Raw genomic sequence first — 21454 nt, forward strand, 5'->3', positions numbered from 1 at the left:
ATTTTCTCCGTCCCCACGCTGGGAGGTTTTTCGACAACTCTTTGTGTCGACACAGCCTCGAAGGGTCTGGCCACTGTCCAGAGTTTTTATAATGTCTTGCTTCATTTGCTGGTCTTCTCTGTCTCCAAACAAGGGCTGAATTCCTCTTCCACAAAATACAGACATATCATAGTGCTTACATGCCGATTCTCATTCTCCCAATGAGGAAAGAAGATTTGTGCTGATAGAGGACAGGAATACACTATCCTCTGTTTAAGCTGACTATACAAGCCTCCAGTTGTCTTAGGCTATCTAATCCAATGCTTGGCTAGCAATTCTAACTGCTGAGCCCCTGTGTGCCACAGTTAACATGCACGTGTGAATAAAACTCATAACAGTTTTGTCCAGATACAGTGACATAAAGAAACATGTAGTATAACAATGGTATCAAAGGTAACGTGTTTCCAGTGCCTGCATCATGCCTGCGATCAGATTGACAGGACACCCACCTGTACTTATCACTTTTCTGGTGCAGATCACAGGGCATTTGTTTCTCACTAACTCTGTTGGTGGTTTGATCCACCCCATTACAAGTTAATTTAAACCTTTTTGTTTGTCTGCTATGCGATTGTGAGAGAGACAGGGAGACTCTGAGGCTGCTCTCAGATGCTAGGACTGATCTGATTGATTGGTTCTTGTGTTTTATATGAGTTTGTATGCATTTGTGGATTTACTTTTGTGCTGAGATTATTGCAGAAAAACTGCAGTGTAGCAACCAAAGGGCACACAAATATTTTCCATAATGCCCAGTGTTTCTTGTAGTTAGATTGTCCCGTGTTGGACATATTCATTCTTCACATGGGCTGCTGCAGGGTTCACTTGGTACCACACTAGTGTGCAGTTGGCATGTTCACAGCTACCTAAATGAACTGGACTACGCAGAAATCACTCCAGTGCTGAAAATGGCTGCTCCAAATGGATGGTGTCAAAACGCCTTAAAGCAGAAGAAAGTAATAGCAACAAACAAATAAGAAAGCCATACATGCACAATCATTTGTTTCAAAGTCAGAAAACAATATAAATAATTTAATCTATCTATCCAGTTATCAAAGAGGCTGCTAGAACCTCTCATGGCAGCATTAAAGGTGTGGGCTGGGGGTGAGGCAAGGCAGTAGTACTAATAACTTTACCATCGCTGATCTTAAAATTAAAATGCAGAAGAAAAAAAAAACAAATTTAATTTGAAATCATTCAGGCGTCTGATTAGGATGCACTCCGGACGACTTCCTGTGGAGGTGTTTCAGGCTTGTCCAACTGGGAGGAGGCCTCAGGGCTAACTTGAAACATACTGGAGAGGTTATCTCCCAGGTGGCCTGGGAACACCCGGGTATCCACCTGGAGGTGTTGGCAGGGAAAAAGGACATCTGAGCATCTTTGCTTAGACTGCTGCCAAGAAACCAGATTAGCGGGAGAAATGGCAAGCTAGCTAGATAGTGTGGCAGACAGCTGGAATGCCAGGAAGGACCGGGAGAGGGACCAAAACCTCCCCTGGACCACGAGAGGGCAGCTGCCCTGGTCTGCATCAGGGCTGTGGGATCAACCCAGTTGGGCCTGTGGCCACTGTCAGGGAGCGCCCAGAGGATTGTGGAGTCCTGGATTGCAGGACTTCTTCCACACTTGGAAAATGGTGAGCCAAAGCCAGAAGTCAAAAATGCCCAAAATTAGCAACAAAACAACATACTGCAAAGCGGAAACCCATCAGACTTTCATAAGTGCACTGGACCCCCTGCATGAACTTGGCCTAATTGCACACAATTAGACAATCATGCGACTGCTTTAAAAACAAAGCCAGACTGCACAGACAAAAAAAACCTCTCCAGAATCAATATAAAATGAGGGCAGACCAGAACTATTTAGAAACACTGAAAAATATTTCAAATTAAATACGCAGACCTTTTTATTTTGTACAACCTTTACTGGATTTGAAAAGTCACTGGAAAAAAAAAAAACAGAAATTGCATCCAGTAATATGGAAGTGCCTGCTAACTGTTCAAAACCAGTGGAATTATTACATTTGAGATGCCAAATTTGTTTAAGGCTGGTCATGTAGAAGCGATGCACACTGCACTCATACAGACATCCACAAATGATGTCTTCACGCCAGAAGCAGAAAAATCATAGTCATGGATCGCTGTAATTACTGATGAGTGAAACGATTCGCGCAAAATTGAATTTGCAGCAAAACTCAATGTTCCCCTTGAAAAATAAATTGAGTTGCACTTCCAGTAAAATTTGTGCCATTCACTCAAAAAGAAAGGTGTTTAGTTCTTGTTTGAAAGCATTTTCACACATTAATTCTGCATGAATCTGCCTGTCATTTAGTAATTAAATAAAGATCTCTACTGGGAAAAAAAACAAAATCATTAGAAATGTGCAGATCCTCAGCTAGGATAAGGTCGGTTGCTAACAGGAGAAGACACAGTAATGTGCGCAGTGGTGCCTTATAGTGTGTCATAATATGGAGAATATTATACTTTAAAAAACATACTGCACTCCTCTGTGGGGATGTAACTGAATGGCATAAACAGAATTGACTTAACTGGTGTGGTAAAGATTACAGGTAAACACAGAATTGTAAATGAAGATTTCCTTGTTTTCCAGCTAAAAAAAACTTAAACTTTCCCTCTCAAAAATTGTTAGTGAGTTTCACATTTTGCAATTGCAAAATCGCCTGCAAAACTAATTTTAGTGTCATTTTCAGGAAGCTGTGTGGGAATCGAAACCTTCCTGTTTTCTCATCACTACCTCTAACATGTAAATTTGTTAAACTTGAAGTTGAAATGCCAACCCTATTAGAACAATTTCATTTTCACTAGCTATCTCATAGTGGCCACTTGAAACCAGAAAGGTGTCTGTCAAGGTATTCGAAATGTCTTTAGGTGATCAAAGAGTTGAGCCCTTGAACCACAGATCTTGGGGCAGTGGAAGCAGGAGGATCAATCTGGCCATCGTAAATCTCCCCTTCTATTAGGACCTTTTGTTCACCTCAATAGAATGGCAGTAAGAGTCTCAAATTGAAGTGTCAATGTCAATTTCAATTTCTTTATAGAGCACATTTAACACAGCATCAGCAATGCTGTAGCCAAAGTGCTTTACATTAAAACATACAATAAACATAAATAAAATAAAAATAATAAAATACAATAACACATCATACAGCAAGTAGTAAGTTGAAAACAAACAAATGGCTAAGAAGAGTGAACCATCAGCATCACTGAAGATTATGAAAAGCTCGAGAACAGAAATGAGTCTGCCTGATCAAAATGAATGAAATATGCTACCTGGTGAATCATAAAGTGCTATAAGGGATGCTCCTGACAATGGTTTCCCAGCTAGAAGCATCCCTTATCTGACCATCAATAAAGTAGGCCATGAGGGTGTCTTTGATCCATTTTCTCTTTTCACTTTGAGTGACACTCTGAGTTCAGTCCAGCCTCGAGGAGCTGACTATTTTGGGGAGACAGGAGTTAGGCATTCTGATGAAATGGCCTACCCATCATAGTTGGTTGTGCAGGATCATGGCTTCAATGATGGTCATCTTTGCCTTGGTGAATAAGCTGTGATTCATGGTAGAATCCTCCTGGTTGATACAGGGAATCATTAGGAGGCAGAGGTGATGGAATGTCAAGGGATTTTAAGTGGTTGTAGATAACCCAAATGTCACCAACATACAAAAGAGTAACTGGAAGCTGCTTTATAGTCCATCGCCTTGGTTTCCTTATTGAGGTAATGGTTTTCAAAGCCTAGTTTCCTGAATTAGATGTTGGCACTTGTGATGCAGTGTTGAATTTCTTCCTCCACAATTGCCTTCTGGGACACTTGACTGTTGAGGTATAGAGAGCGATGAACGATCATTACCAGGTAAGCCAAGGATGTCTTGATAGAGGTGTTGGTTTTCTTGAAGTTGAGAGACAGTTCTACTTCTGTGTATATTGAGACAGTAAAAAGTTTTGTTTTCTATGTTTTGATAATTTGATTTGAAAATACATTTGGGTTAAGATTTGGGACAAATTAAGTTAATGAGTTTATCTGGCATTCTGAATGATCGGTCTGCCCCCTAATGCAAATAGCCAACAATCTTATCAGGAAAATGCCTGATCGGCACAATTCTTGAAGACCACTCTCTGTCTTCATTGTTTGTGATGAAGTGTTCACTCTGATGCCTCTTGAATCCTTTCCTTCAATATACTTCATGCACTTCATCGAGCAGTACAGCTTATGCTTGTCAGTAGACTCCTACATAGAATGGGCTGGAGTTTTAGGATTGTACTCATTAGAAGACATGAACTGAACGTATGGATGGTCAGCATGAACATGACAAATAACATTTTGAAACATGTAGTAAACGTTAATCACAATGTGGCAAAGTAAAATCAATATTATAAGGACAAGAGCAGGAATAATTGGGAACATCTAGAACCTGAAGCTTAATAACTCAAGAGCAAGAAATGAAATTGTTACTTATAAGAACACATATATGATCCATTAGATTTTAAATATGAAGACTGGAAAAACTTTAGGGAAGACAAACGTTAGAAAAAGGTCCCAGAAAACTGAGAATGATTGGCAAGAAGACTATTAACAAAAATAGTATCAAAATGCCTCCTTCCAAAGATCTCAGTTGTCATAACTGATTTAAATTTTGAACTTCATAAAGGAAAGTACATTGTAGTCTTCATTTTAGCCATATATATATATATATATATATATATATATATATATATAGCCAGCAGGAAATCATGGACTATGGAGTTTTCCCTTACAAACCTGCTGGATACCCCAGGGGACAACAGAGGACGCTGCAGGGAGGCATAGAGAGTCATATGTGCCCTATAACCCGGAAGTGCATCATAGGCAAAGTGACAGCAGAAGTGACGTACTTCCGGGATGAAGAAAATGACTTTTTATCTGACCCGGAAGTGATAAGGATCACATGCACTGGGGATTGTAACACTTCCAGGTCAGGAACTATAAAAGGACTGTGGCAGCTCTCAGACGGTGAGCTGAGCTGGGTGGAAGGGTGGCAACACGTCTGGGAGTGGAGGATTGTGATTATTGATTTATTATTGTGTATTGGTATAATTTAATGAGTATTGTGGAGAGGAGGGTGCTTGGTGCACTGTTTAGTTCAAATAAATTACATTTTTAGACTTTTATCTGGTGTCTGGAGTCTTGGACAGGGGTTCAAGGGAGCGATAGCACCCCCTATCTGTCACAAAATATATTCTCTTTAATTAAACCCCTGTGTGCATCCAGGTGTCCGTGTGTGTGTGTGTCTTCTGGTGAAGTGCGCATGCATGGGGCTGCACCGCGCATCACACCGTGCCCCGCCCATGCGCATGGCACCGTGGACACACACACACTGGAAGCTGGGCACACAGTGAAGGGCCTAGCCGCGGCCGCGCATGATAAGCAAATAAAGGACATCATTGCTGGGGAGAGAGCTGATTGGGTAGTCGCGGCCGCACACATAAAATCCGTTGCTGGGGAGACGTCACACATAAAATAATCAGCTGCACGCCATCACAGATTAAAATACTTGCTGGGGAACTGCACAGTACTTGCTGGGGAGACGCTACAAGCATGACTATCAGCTGCACACCACACATTACATCATTTGCTGGGGACACTTTGCTGATTGCCCACTGTTGTGACAGAAAATTAAAGTCACATTACAGACATCACAGCCAGTATTACAGTCAGAGAAAATTAAAGGCATTTTACGGAAATACAAACAAGTATTACTGCGAGAGAAAATAAAAGAAACACAATACAGTGACGCGTATTACAGCCACATACAAACTAGTATTACGGTAAGAGAAAATATTATGGACATATCTACTAACAACATGCCACCCAAAAAAAAGGACACGTCAAGTAGGACAAAAGGCACAGACAATCAAATCCTATATAAGCAACATCTCCTGGAAAAAACAGTCAGCTCAACAAGTAAACATCAACAAAAGAAAGGTTGAAAGACAAAGAAAAATACGAGCAAATAGATCGATTGAAGAAAAAAAAAATTACCATCAAAAAAGCGCTAAAAGAGAAAGACTCAGAAGAGCAAACCTTTGAAAAAATTGGCATTTACTTGCCAGAACCAGTATTCAGCCACGGTCAGTGATATATATGTTGCATTATCAAGAGTTAGAAGTTTTCCAGATGTTGTTGTCAAGGTTGCAGATGGTCCTGAACAAGGCAAACTGTTGCCAAACTCAGACAGAATATTTACAACAAATGTTGTCTATAATGTAATTTTATAGAAACATTTCATGAGGTTAAAAAATAGAACGGCGGTACGGTGGCGCAGTGGTAGCGCTGCTGCCTCGCAGTTAGGAGCTTCGGGTTCGCTTCCCGGGTCCTCCCTGCGTGGAGTTTTCATGTTCTCCCCGTGTCTGTGTGGGTTTCCTCCCGGTGCTCCAGTTTCCTCCCACAGTCCAAAGACATGCAGGTTAGGTGGATTGGCGATTCTAAATTGGCCCTAGTGTGTGCTGTGGGTATGTTTGTGTGTGTCCTGTAGTGGGTTGGCACCCTGCCTGGGATTGGCTCCAGCAGATCCCTGTGACCCTGTGTTTGGATTCAGCGGGTTGGAAAATCCATCCATTTTCTAACCCACTGAATCTAAATACAGGGTCACGGGGGTCTGCTGGAGCCAATCCCAGCCAACACAGGGCACAAGGCAGGAACCAATCCTGGGCAGGGTGCCAACCCACCACAGGACACACACAAACACACACTAGGGCCAATTCAGAATCGGCAATCCACCTAACCTGCATGTCTGTGGATCGTGGGAGGAAACCCACACAGACACGGGGAGAACATGAAAACTCCACACAGGGAGGACCCGGGAAGAGAACCCGAAGCTCCTAACTGCGAGGCAGCAGCGCTACCACTGTGCCACCCATTGGTGGTATTACAGATTGTTACAAAGTTTTACACTAAGGCAATATTAATTATACTTACTGTATTATCATATATGTTTCTATTTTATTTTTATTATTATTTTACTTTATTCTTGCAAAATTTTTTTTGACAAAAAAAAATTAAGACAACAAACAGAATAAGGTCAAGGTCACTTGCCATTTAATATAGACTGTTCCTACTAATGTTTATGCACTACTGTTCTAGCGCCCGTTATTGTAACGGGCTTAATGTCTAGTGTATGTATATATATATATATATATATATATATATATATATATATATATATATATATATATATAGTTTGAGGCCACGACCAGTGAAAAGTTTTTCAACACCTCAGTTTTTCTTTAAATTTAATCACTTGAAATGCAATGAATGACCTAAAATGGTGAGAAGGTAAGCAGTAAACTGCCGAAGGTTTACATTTAAAGTTTAGATTGGCAAAAACTGAAAAAATGTAAATATCAGAATATTACAAAGAGGCCTTCTTCAGAGAACAACTAAAGGTTACAACCTACAGATGTTCTACAGCAATTAAAGTAAATTAAGCCTTGCAAGTTGATGCAAACAATTTGCACACGCTTCCCAACTTCTGTTGATTACTTAAAAACCTTCTGCCTGTCTTAAAGCAGAGCTGGAACTGATGGTGTTTCTACAGCCTCTGAAGTATTTCTTGGACAATATTCTAGTGATAATGGCAAGAAAACGACAATAAACAAATGAAATGACACAGAGCATTATTACCCTTGTAGGCCTTTCATTTAGAGAAACTGCCAAAAAAAAAAGTGCCAGTGAGTCCAGTGTTATCCTACACAGTCCAAAGGCAATTGGAAACAGGAAGAGATCTGGCAGACCCAAAGTCACCACCAAATCAGAAGTCAAGTTTTTGAGGTTTGTCAGCTTGCGTGATCACAGGCACCTCAAAGCACAACAGCTTCAAATACAGGTCGAGAACAGCAAGTCTCAGTTTCTACTGTGAAGAGGAGACTTTGTGCTGCAGGTTTGACAGGGTGAGCGGCAGCCATTACATCCAGGAGAAAATAGGGCCTTGAAATGCTGGCTATGGACTACAAAGTGAACCAATGAATCAAGGAAAGACCTTTGCACTATGTGCACATGACAATAAACTTGACTTGACAATCAAAGTGCTCTTAGGTTCACCACATGAAAGAAATTATAGGGAACCAATGTTACCTTCAAATATTTTAGATACTTAAGCCAGGATGTTATGGTAAATTGTGTCAAAGCAGCAATGCAAGTAGACCTCTTCTGTAATTAATGTGACAGAACTAGTTTTAAGCAAGTTGGCACAAAGTTAATGGTCTTCTGTTGCCAATTATTTAACCTTTTTCTGGTTTTCAGGCGTCAGGCATACAAAGGTCGAAAGCGAAAAAAAATTCTTTCTCTGTTGGAATGTCTCTTCAGATTAGTGAGATAAAAGCTCATGCAGCTCAACGCAACGGATTATTTTTAGAGTAGCTCCTGTATCTAGAAGCACATGCTGGACTGAATTTCCTTTCATATTCCAGGAGAGAGAGGAGGAGGTGGAAGGGGGGTGGGCCGAAATGAAGCCAGCCTTCTTGTTCTGTGTTTTTTCCTTTTTCTATTTCCTAATCTCACAAGGTTTTGTGTTTTTTTTTCGGTTGCTTGAATAATTGTACTACGTTTCCTTCTTACGTAAGCATTCTAAAGCAGCTACCACATGTTGCAGTTTGTGAAATGGCAAAGGGATTGCCTTGAAGTAGCTGAGCATAAAACCCGGTGGATACAATGTGGCTTCATTTGACTTTATTACTTGGATTATTAAGAGAATTGCAAACTGTTACTAGGGAATACAACATTGCTGCTGTGGAATTCGACTGGGACTATCACCACAGTGAACTTCTGGACCGAGTCTCTTCACGAAGGCAGTAAGATACAGTTATCTCCTTCCCTTCACACTTTTCAAAGTTTTAAATCATAATTGTGATGGTTTCTCACGGTGTAAGTTGCAGACAGTTTCTGAGGGAGTGTGGCAATTTAGAACGAACAAGACTGAGAGCAAACGGAGCTGATATGATTACTTTGTATAATATAGCCGGTTCTGTTTTGTGTTAAATATTCCTTTTTCTTAAGAATATTTCTCTTGCACCTTTCTACTTTCCCGAGGGGTTTATACCAGTCTGTACATGTTTAATCGTAAGTCAACTAACTGAGCTTTGTTTATGTGACTAGTTTACTGTCTGATTCAAGGAGTAACTTCTCTATGGTCTGCATACGTTGTACTTTCTTGTTAAATATTGGATTGATGTATTATGTGTAATATGTGTGCCTATTACACACATGTATTTTTCTTCTTCTACTTACATAGTTATTCCCATTCCCATAAATAATTCTATTGTATGTCATTAAATATAAGCCTTACTGTGTCCATTATCAATGGTCATTTCTTTAGGTCATCATCAATTGGTCCATTTTTATTTAGAAGAGCATTAAAGGTAAACACCCCAACATGTCTGAGAACATTTATCGACAGGACTCAATGAGTTTTAATCAGCTGATCGTTTTGAAAAATCGATTAAATAGCTAGGAAATACCTTGAACACAAATTGAGCTTATTTTATTTTGTTGTTTTGAATTTTTAAAATGTTAATTTATTTAAAAAGTCTATTTATGCTTGAAATATTATTATACTTTTAGGATGTCTAAATGTATTTTGTTTATGTTTTCTAGTTTCTAAGGTAGGTCTGTCCTGGTTTACTAAATGATAAATAAAGCATATGTTTTATTTTTTTTTGGAGCTTGGCTCATAGGGTCTCTTTTGAGTCATAGTAGGGCTGTGACCATGAGGGTCACTGTTTGATATCTCTAGATGCTTGGACCCTTTTGATCTGATTGGGTGGATCCAAGTAACTGTAGCCCAGTAGGATTAACGTGAATCACAGGTAAATTAATGGAAGGAATTATTAAGGGACATATTGAGCAACACCTGGCAAGGATAGGAGTTATTCTGAACAGTCAGCATGGAGTCAGAAGAGGGAGGTCGTGTTTTAACATGCTGGAATTCTATGAGGCGGCAACAAAAGGATACAATCAAAGTGAAGAATATGATATCATTTATCTTGACTTTCAGAAAGCATTTGATAAGGTGCCATATGAGAGGTTGGGCATCAAACTAAAAGAAGTGGGACTTCAGGGTGATGTTTGTAGATGGGTGCAGAATTGGCTCAGACTAATGGCTGGGCACTTCACCTTCATATATTAACTTGGCACAGCCTAACCCCAGGTTCATCTATTCATTTAACCCAGGAAATTGTTTTACTCATGCAAAACATTTTTGTGTAAATTTGAAAGAACACAGCGCCTTTTCTTGCGATGTAAAATGGGGTAGATGGTGCACCAGTCCAAACATGAAAAAAAATCTTAAAATGTACCGAATATGTCAGTTTTGCCACAGCAAAGGCTTTGTTTTAGAAAACATGCTTTCTGAATTTCCGAGATGTGTTTATGACAACAAAAGAAAAGTAGAAAGAATGCATCTGCCACTGTTGTTCCATACGGTAGGGATACATTCTGTTTACTTGTCTAATTATGACTGGAATTTTCATGGAAATATGTAATTGAAATAGCATAAAACCACACACATGCTTTCTACCAAAATACTCTGAAAATATGAATCTGTATGTAAAATTAAACTGAAAAATCAAGTGTCTACTTTCACCTGACTCCCTTATGGTAATCCTGATGTTTTAAAGTTATGGCTGGTAGTGCTTAGGACTGACGTGATTAACTCAATTGAAGAATTTACAGGACGTTTATCTACAAGTATGTGGTGCTCAGTTTCACAAAGATGACTTGCAGCCCAAGATAAAAGAAAAGAAACACAGTACAAGTGCAAGACAAGATTAAAAAGTATACTGTACTGTACGATAGATAGATAGATAGATAGATAGATAGATAGATAGATAGATAGATAGATAGATAGATAGATAGATAGATAGATAGATAGATAGATAGATAGATAGATAGATAGATAGATAGACACACTATGGTCTGAACACACACCAGAATGACTGACAAGGAAGAAAACTTCTGCCTTTGCTGTCCCAGTCACAGTGGGGTGCTATACAGGAGTATTGCTGTTGGTATAAAGGAGCCCCCATAGTGTTTCTTGACACACTTCTGAATAATTTGTTCACTGAAAGTCCTCAGCGTTGGCGCATCAGAGAGAGAGAGGATGTGCAGCATTGTCCATACTTTTAATTTACAAAAAATACACATTTCACAGCTTGAATTTCCTTTGTGGCAGAAAGGTGGGATTTCCACCCACGGGAATAACAAATGGGGCCACTTTATTGGTTTTGTGGGGTTTCAGTATGGGATTTATAAACAATGCTATGAACATCATGGACTACCTGATTTATCTTACCATATGCACATGCTAAATTTATACACTTACAGTTTTTGTCTATTAATTGTAAAATAAACACTACTTAAAGGCATTACTAAAAAGTTCAAAGATTGTCATGTGAATTAGTGAATACTAAGATATTTTTAGGATATATTCATTTACACAAACTTTTTAAAGCTTCTTCTGTATCACCACACTTATTAAATCAGGTTTGTCAGAAGATCACCTTGTCAGGTTTGTGACATCTGCTGTTGCGTGTCAGTAAATAGAGAGGACGTTAGCTCATTAAGAACAATTAAGATCAAGGCCAGAAGGCCAGATCAAGACCCCCAGATGCCCCTGGATGACTTAGCTGCTTAACAAAGGCTCCTTAACTCAGTCACACAGACACCAGCGTAGTAGTTCTCATTCTTGATTTTGGTGCTAGGCTCGATCACTTCATCACCTCTTGGGGTCCCTTTGGTCTTTTTGGTGTGTGTATACTTAAACGTTTTATTGAGTATGTGGTGGGTGGGGGGATTTGGGTTAGGGATTTGAAAAAAAGACCCTTTGCCATCACAGGTCCTTGGGCGCACACCCAGAATACCCTGATGGTAGATTACCCCTTTGCTTCAGAGTAGAAAGATAGATAGATAGATAGATAGATAGATAGATAGATAGATAGATAGATAGATAGATAGATAGATAGATAGATAGATAGATAGATAGATAGATAGATAGATAGATAGATAGATAGATTTTATAATAAAACACTATGGTCTGTGTGTTAAGTACCTCAGAGCAATCTGATTGATCAGTTCGGCTTTGGTGATTTAATGAAACAGGAAGCACGAAGAGGAGTAAAGGTGCATGCAGAGAGTCCCCTTTAATAACATAAAGTATAGAACAGGACAGGAGGTAAAAAAGGCACCTCAAAAATAATTAGTCTGAGAAGCCGGCCTTACAGAAACTCGATCGAGAAAGGGAGCAACAGTGAAGAGGTTCAAACACACTGATGCAGCCAGAAAGCCACAGAAAATACACATTGGCAAGAGGCATCAAATTATTATTTTACTTGTCTTTGACAGGAAATGAGGCATTAGATAGATAGATAGATAGATAGATAGATAGATAGATAGATAGATAGATAGATAGATAGATAGATAGACAATAGGTAAATGAAAATATTTTAATAAACTGAAATAGATAGTATAAATAAATAATGATAACAACTAGTAATAAAATCAGTAGTAATAGATGTACTGCATATAATTAATCTAATAGGAGCAGATCTGAGGGCAGGGGAGCAGCACAGAGAGTTCAGAGATTGGACAGCCAACGATAGAGATAGACAGAGCTGGTTTGGATGCTATGGTACCTTCTGCCAGATGGAAGTGAAACAAAGAGACTATGGGAAATGTGTTCTCCACAATGCTGCAGGCGTTGCGGAAGCAACACTTAATAAAGATGTCCTTAATGGAGGGCAGGGAGATCCCAATGATCTTTTGTGTTGTGTGTACTATCTGTGGTGTCATTTTACAGCGACAGCAAAAGTCATAGCAACAATAAACAACATGGCTGTGGCAATGCAAAAATAGTCAAAAAATGGTAGTGCCCATACAAAAAGCAAAACACAAAATGTTCTGGTCAGAATAATGGTGAAAATAAAGAATAATGTGAAAGAAAAGTCAATAAATGAAACAATCAAGTGAAAAATCCAGATTCATAACACAGGACAAACTAGATCTGATGTTCAAACAAGTGCAGACAGGATCATATCCACAAAAAGGTCTAAATGAGGTAGCCATTGCCATGATTTAGGGTTTTGTTCTTCCAGGTGCAGAAAGCAGTTCTGTGTTTTCTTAGTGTGGTTTCGTTTAGTGTTACTGTATTTTTTAATGTTATAGTTTTGTTTTTTTTTCCGTTTTTCATTTTGTTATGTCATAAGGATCCTGTTGTAAAGAACTGTGACCTTTTAGCCAAGTTTCTGACAATGAAACTGGTTAGCATTTCACTTTGCTTTATGAAGTTTCTTTTGGCTAATTTGATTACTAGCTTTTAAAAATTTCTTCATCTCACTGGTGCTTTTTACCTCTACCAGCTCTATTCTGGCAGAGCAGCCATGGGCAGGGTTAGGCCAAAACCATGACACCACCAGCCTTTCAAAAGCTACACAAAAAACTAGGATTTTATAAACTGTGGAATTTTAATGGACCAATTCTTAAATGTTAGCCTTAATGATTGTGATTTGCTGCTTTACTGACTAAAGAACAAGGAGTGATGCTTTGAAATCCACCTCCAATTTACAGTCGGCCATTCAAATTTTAATTATGCAGGTAGAGAATGTAAGTGTAAGGATAGCACCAGCTCAGCTGTAACCTTAAGTGATTCTGCATCCAATATATTCCCAAATGACTTGGTTACAGAGTTTACCTCCCCCTTGTAAAAAGGATTAATTAACATAGAAACTGCAGAATGGAAAATGTCACTTCTCAACTTTTCACCAACAAATTTGGCCATGGTTTGTATGCTGTTCATGCTCTCCTGGCAGAGATGTAAATGATATCCAGCCATGCAATTCAGCCATGGTAGTGGTAAGTGTTTTGTTTGTATGCCCCTGTCAAAGAGACATCTCCCTGCTTAAAGTATTTTATGGGCTGACCCTATCAGAAATTCTCTGGTGCTCCGTTTGTATTCCAGCATTTAATTTTGCAGTTCAATGATTTAAATTCTTTCATTCTCAGCCTGTGATCCAATATTTAAGTATACTATCTGCAATATGACAGGGTTTGTTGCTACTACTTCATTAGCAGGAATGTTTCTTGCACTTTGGATGAGATGGATGGCAAGCAATTGTACTTTTTTAAAGTCCAGGGCAGCCCCCTCTGTCCCTCAGGCCCCACATCCACTCAACTCTGCCCTCTACTGACTGAGTTGTTGTTGCAGAGTTCATTATGCTTCAGCCAAAGATAACATCATGCTGACTCTGCTTGCTTGGTGATGTTAGCCACAAGCTTCTTTCAGGTTTCCCAAAATGGACAAGGCTCCCCCTAGTGCAGCGGTTCTCAAACTGTGGGGCGTGCCCTCCGGGGGGATTTCGAATAAATAAACATCAAAATTAATTTTTGACATTTTTATTTCAAATTTAAATTTGCAAGCATATAATCACAACAAATGCATTATAACTAAAATCAAAATAATGGCATAGCGCTAATGACTAATATGTGCCTGTTTTTAAGTACACAGCCTGTCCAGGTTTGGTTTGATATTCGAGATAAGACACTCTGAGCTCCTTTTCTATTTGAAGTTTGTTTCTATGATGAGCGCTGCTGCTGCCGCTGCTTTTATAGTCGCGTATTTTCAATCCAGAAAGTTCGAGACGTATCGGTATCTGTCGCGAATATTCAGGTAACAGTAGATCAGGTGATAATGCGATGCGACTGCACCACATTGGCAGCGTAGCCAATATTGCCAAATTGAGTTAAATAATTTACTGCGTATTGGGTTATTTTCATGGTACAACTAACAGCGGTATAATAAAATACGTTCGTCTCGTGCGGATTGACTTCATCGGTGTCCTCGTTTACAAGATTTTTAAAAATTAAAACATATTTAATCGTTTCTTTACATAAAAAAATAATTAAATAAGAATAAATAATTTATTGTTTGTTTTTGGGATTAGAATTACTACCAAAAACCACACAAGGCATTTTAACAGTTATTAAAGCACTTTAAAAAAATAAATTGCAAATATTTCATCAAAGTTAACACATGCAGATCTTATGGAAGTAAAAATAATACGATACTTCGACACCGCACGAGTATCATACCTTTGTTGTATCATGGGTTATTCTCATCTATCTTATATTATGCAGGGGGCGCAGAATTATTCCAGGTAGAAAAAGGGGGGGCACGAAATACAAAAGTTTCAGAACCGCTGCCCTACTGAATAGCCAGGAAATTCTCTGCGGCCAACTTCCACTGGGTGATCCCATGCTCCGCATCCCTTCTGTGGATATTCGAGGAGGAGTGCTTTCATCCATTGACTTCCATCATCCTCTCTTCTCACGGCACAGTCAGCTGAAGGAGCCCCACTTGCTTTTTTTTTTTTGCACAAGACCAGGGGTCAGCAACGTTGGTCATGGAGGGCCGCATTGGCTGTTGGTTTTTGTTCCAGCCCAGTTGCTTAATTAGATGCCAATCCTTACCAATAACAGCTCTCATTTAATTTCATAGCTTGTTAGAGTTTTAGCTCTGCATTGTCAGTTCATTCATATATCATTGATGATTTTTTACTTTCTAAGGATGTGATTTGAAGCCTAAAGAGAAAAGTCGTTTTCAGTCACTCACTTTTATCTCTTCAGTTTCCTTCTAAATATTTTATGGAAACAAATAGTGCACAATGAATATATGCAGGTGTACATCGATGTTAGATGGAAGAACTGCTGGTTCCTCTGTCATTTGCATCTTATTGCTAATAATAAGCAATTAAAAACGGTGAATGCAGCTTTTTATGAATAATTAAGAATTCAAAATCTTAACAAGTGAGACAACTAAAATGAAACAGAAAAATCTCTCTTGAACAATAAGCGCTTCATCAGCAATAAATGACTTCTTATGAAGCAATCAGGTTGGAACGAAGTCCTGCAGCCACTGTGGCCCCCACAAGTGCAACTAGACCATAGAAAGTTTTTTAGCCTGAGCATTGAGCTAGCAGTCTCTTTTAGGAATTGTAGTTTTCTCTTGAGATCGGCACTCATTTCACAGTCAGCTGCTTTCTCTTAGTTTGCTGAAGCAGGGCCCTTTGGTTTTGATTATAATTTTCATCTTCTTCCTCACCTCCTCAGAGTGCTGATTGAAAAACATTATTTTTGAGTTTGTTCTCCACAGCAGCTTCAATTAATGATACCAACAACTAGTCATTCACTAACTTACTAAATGAACTTCATTTTGTCGGTGCTAAGCGTTTTGGCATCCTTAATGGCTCCCTGAAAAACTTTGCAGGCATTTTCTTCAAATACTAACTTGCAATCTCATAAAGTAGGAAGTGTCAGAAATTAAAAGGAAAGGTAAGTGTTTATACTTTATTTTCATACTTTATTTTTTGTATGTGTTGACTCACACAGTTATGACATTGTCAAGTAGCACTGTCTGCAAGTACTGTTACTGTAACCCCCGTGTCCATAGCAGGAGAGCCTTATGCCCTGTAATTGTCCGTACTCTGTGAGAATAAAGAAAAGACTCACAGGTGAGAAAATATGTTATTGAGCAAATTACATTAATGAATATCAAGTTGAGTATTCTTTAATGTCATCACAGACATATACAGTACAAGTACACGGTGAGACAAAATTGCATGCCTTCTGGTCCACAGTGTAAAGTGCAACAATACAAGACAGCATCACTGACTTTGAGTTCATCTTGCATTTTTATATACAGTGGTGTGAAAAACTATTTGCCCCCTTCATGATTTCTTATTCTTTTGCATGTTTGTCACACAAAATGTTTCTGATCATAAAACACATTTAACCATTAGTCAAATATAACACAAGTAAACACAAAATGCAGTTTTTAAATGATGGTTTTATTATTTAGGGAGAAAAAATCCAAACCTACATGGCTCTGTGTGAAAAAGTAATTGCCCCCTTGTTAAAAAATAACCTAACTGTGGTGTATCACACCTGAGTTCAATTTCCGTAGCCACCCCAGGCCTGATTACTGCCACACCTGTTTCAATCAAGAAATCACTTAAATAGGAGCTGCCTGACACAGAGAAGTAGACCAAAAGCACCTCAAAAGCTAGACATCATGCCAAGATCCAAAGAAATTCAGGAACAAATGAGAACAGAAGTAATTGAGATCTATCAGTCTGGTAAAGGTTATAAAGCCATTTCTAAAGCTTTGGGACTCCAGCGAACCACAGTGAGAGCCATTATCCACAAATGGCAAAAACATGGAACAGTGGTGAACCTTCCCAGGAGTGACCGGCCGACCAAAATTACCCCAAGAGCGCAGAGACGACTCATCTGAGAGGTCACAAAAGACCCCAGGACAACGTCTAAAGAACTGAAGGCCTCACTTGCCTCAATTAAGGTCAGTGTTCACGACTCCACCATAAGAAAGAGACTGGGCAAAAACGGCCTGCATGACAGATTTCCAAGATGCAAACCACTGTTAAGCAAAAAGAACATTAGGGCTCGTCTCAATTTTGCTAAGAAACATCTCAATGATTGCCAAGACTTTTGGGAAAATACCTTGTGGACTGATGAGACAAAAGTTGAACTTTTGGAAGGCAAATGTCCCGTTACATCTGGCGTAAAAGGAACACAGCATTTCAGAAAAAGAACATCATACCAACAGTAAAATGTGGTGGTGGTAGTGTGATGGTCTGGGGTTGTTTTGCTGCTTCAGGACCTGGAAGGCTTGCTGTGATAGATGGAACCATGAATTCTACTGTCTACCAAAAATCCTGAAGGAGAATGTCCGGCCATCTGTTCGTCAACTCAAGCTGAAGCGATCTTGGGTGCTGCAACAGGACAATGACCCAAAACACACCAGCAAATCCACCTCTGAATGGCTGAAGAAAAACAAAATGAAGACTTTGGAGTGGCCTAGTCAAAGTCCTGACCTGAATCCAATTGAGATGCTATGGCATGACCTTAAAAAGGTGGTTCATGCTAGAAAACCCTCAAATAAAGTTGAATTACAACAATTCTGCAAAGATGAGTGGGCCAAAATTCCTCCAGAGCGCTGTAAAAGACTCATTGCAAGTTATCGCAAACGCTTGATTGCAGTTATTGCTGTTAAGGGTGGCCCAACCAGTTATTAGGTTCAGGGGGCAATTACTTTTTCACACAGGGCCATGTAGGTTTGGATTTTTTCTACCTAAATAATAAGAACCATCATTTAAAAACTGCATTTTGTGTTTACTTGTGTTATATCTGACTAATGGTTAAATGTGTTTGATGATCAGAAACATTTTGTGTGACAAACATGTAAAAGAATAAGAAATCAGGAAGGGGGCAAATAGTTTTTCACACCACTGTAATTGTTGGATCTTTTGGTGTATTGATACCCACTTACATTGTGGCCTAAGAAAACCATATCTCTGCAGATCACTACAAAGAAAATGTGCCATTTCGATCAATTATTATTCAGCAAGGATCTTAATGTGCTGGACATTGTGCGTGTTGGCTATACCCGTTGCATATTTTCTGTCTTGTCATTTTAGGCAAGAGATGGAAATTCCCACAAGAAGATCTTCCTCTTGTCACATATGCCTTTGCAACATTCTGCATAAAAGGAACCAGCTATGACATAACACTTTCAACATTTGTTCTTGGCACGAACATGTAGAAATTTACTGCAAGGCCTTCCTGGAGGTCTGAAAGTGGCAGGGGTATAATATAATATAAGAGCCCCTCTTTATAACACTCTTAGGACAAGCAAATAGTCAGCCATGACTTGGACTGACTACCTAGGACTTGAGCTGAACATGCATTAATAAATGAGTGGCATCTTGCAATCAGCCCGTACCGTGTCCTTGAGTCTACTATCTTAGTTTTATCTTTTTTATTTCTTACCTTGCATATTTATGACATTATGCTTTTCCTTTTGACCAGTTGGCTAATTTCCAGTTGTTATGCCTTCCTGCCATCCAAATTACATTTTGAAGGTTGGACGTAAGTAAGCCCACCAGTAACTCTTTTCCCTCTGACCATTTTTTTTACCCTGTGGTGCCAAATTATTTGTACTTAATGCAGAGCCACTTAGGTAACCATCTACGTCTTCTAGGAGAAAATCCTCTGGGACAATGCTTCATGTGCTTCTACCTTCCAACTCATATCCACTCCAAAATGATGGTGCTAGGCACTCTCATCTGTCTTTGGTGGCTGTAGTGTTCTGTGACCACTTCAACTTCAATGCCAAAGATGATAAACACCAATGGGCTGAAGATAAATGGCACTGCACATAAAAGTAGTACAACTGTTACTTTTATATTCTGTCAGACTGGGCAAGTAAATGAACTGCTTCACTTGCCATTACTTTCATAGGTCAACTAAGCATTTGTTATTATATATACATACTGGGCACTTGAGAGACTAAACGAGGAGTCTGAGTGTCTGGGCTTGTGAGTGTCCTGGATAAAAACCAAGATCCATGCCTTTAATGACTTCTTGGGCACAGCCATCAGCAGTGTGTCTGTCTACGGAGAAAGTGTCGACCTTGTCGAGAGGTTTACTTACCTCGACAGTGACATTTATGTTTCTGGTGACTCCTCCTATGAAGTCAGTAGACGGATTGGGAGAGCATATTGGGTCATGAGGTCGATGGAAAGGGGTGTGTGGCACTCCTAATATCCCTCCAAAAGGACGAAGGTCCAAGACTTTAGAGTCCTGTGGCTTCCTGTCTTGCTATATGGTTGGGAGACATGGACGCTATCCAGTGACCTGAGACGAAGTCTGGACTCCTTTGGTACTGTGTCTCTAGAGGAAAATCCTTGGGTACCGTTGATTTGACTTTGTGTCGAATGAGTGGTTGCTCATGGAGTCCTGAATGAGGCACATTACATCCACTGTGAGGGAGTGTCAGTTACGGCACTACGGCCATGTGGTGCGTTTCTCTGAGGGTGATCCGGCTCAAATATCCATATTGTTGAGGACCCAAGTGGCTGGACCAGGCCAAGGGGTCGCCCACGTAACACCTGGCTACAGCAGATAGAGGGTCATTTCCGGACGGTGGGACTGGACCGGATGTCTGCCTGGGAGGTTGCCGACTGGAATCCCAAGTTGTTTCGTCGTGTAGTGAGTAGAGCAACACACTGTACCAATGCATGCTCCCCAACTTGACTTGACTTGAAAGTGCCTTCAGAAAGTGCTGGGCTCATTCACTTTTTAAACATTTTGTTATGTTGCAGCTTTATACTAAAGTCATTTAAATTCACTTTTTTCTCATTAAGCATTACGCAATACCCCTGCATGGCAAAACAAAAACAGGATTATAGAATTTTTTTTTAAATATATTACAAATAAAGAACTGCAATACCCCATTGACCTAAGTATTCTGCCTCTTTGCTACCACATGCAAGTATTCAAGACCTTGTTTGGAGTTCAGCTGTGGTCAGTTCAATTAATCGCACATGATTAGAAAAGGCACACCTGCCTATTGAAGGTCCCACAGCTGAAAATATGAATCAGAGCAAAAATCAAGCAATGAGGTCAAAGGAATTGCCTGCAGGATTGTGAAGACGCACAAATTTCAGAAAGGCTACAAAAACATTTCTGTAACATTGATGGTACCTAAGAATTCCATTGTCTCCATAATTTTAAATGAAATAAGTATGGAAGAACCATGACTCTTCCTAGAGTGCAGTACCACGCCAAACTGGGTAATTGTAGGAGAAAGGCATTGGTAAGAAAGGTGACCAAAAACCTGATGTTCACAATGGCTGAGTTCCAGAGAAACTATCTGGAGATGGGGGAAGCATTCAAAATTCAAAACATTCAAAAGGAAAACTGACACTGCAATATTACACTAATCTGGCCTTCGTGGCAGAGTGAATACACAGTACATACTGTAAAAGCCCACTTGACGTTTCCTTAATTACACCTAAAGGAATCCCAGGCTATAAGAAACAAGATTCTCTGCTCTAATGAAATCAAGATTGAACTCTTTGGGCTTAATTCTGAGTGCCATATCTGTAGGAAACCAGGCACCACTGATCCATTGTGCAATTCTGTTCCAACAGTGAAGCATGGTGGTGGCAGCATCAGGGGCTGGGAGAATAGACAGTGTGGAGGGAAAACTAAACGGAGCAAATTTCAAAGGTATCCTACTCCAAAGGGCTCTGCACCTCAGATTGGGCTGAAAGTCCACCTTCTAACTGGGTAATGACTCTAAGCACAAAAGCAAAGACAATACAGGAGTGACTTTGGGACAACTCTGGGAATGTCCTTGAGAACTCCAGCCAGAGCCCAGACTTGAACCCAATCAAACAACTCTGGAGAGACCTGAAAATAGCTGACCACTAACTGTGTCCTTCAAAATGGACAGAGCTTGAGAGGATCTGCAGAGGAGAATGTCAGAAAATCCCCAAATCCAGGTGTGTGAAGCTTGTTGTGT

At 39.6% G+C, this 21454-nt stretch overlaps 1 protein-coding gene across 1 annotated transcript in view; it reads left to right on the plus strand.

Moving 5' to 3' along the window:
* The first annotated feature begins 8562 nt into the window (after positions 1 to 8562).
* f8 (coagulation factor VIII, procoagulant component) overlaps positions 8563 to 21454 on the plus strand; it is a 131231-nt gene continuing 118339 nt past the window's right edge. The window contains exon 1 of the mRNA XM_039766528.1: positions 8563 to 8873. Coding sequence (XP_039622462.1) covers positions 8734 to 8873 — 140 coding nt within the window. The 5' untranslated portion in view covers positions 8563 to 8733. The remainder of the gene's footprint in view (positions 8874 to 21454) is intronic.

The sequence above is a fragment of the Polypterus senegalus genome, chromosome 10 (genome assembly GCF_016835505.1).
Source record: "Polypterus senegalus isolate Bchr_013 chromosome 10, ASM1683550v1, whole genome shotgun sequence".
In the NCBI taxonomy this organism is placed as follows: Eukaryota; Metazoa; Chordata; class Cladistia; order Polypteriformes; family Polypteridae; genus Polypterus; species Polypterus senegalus.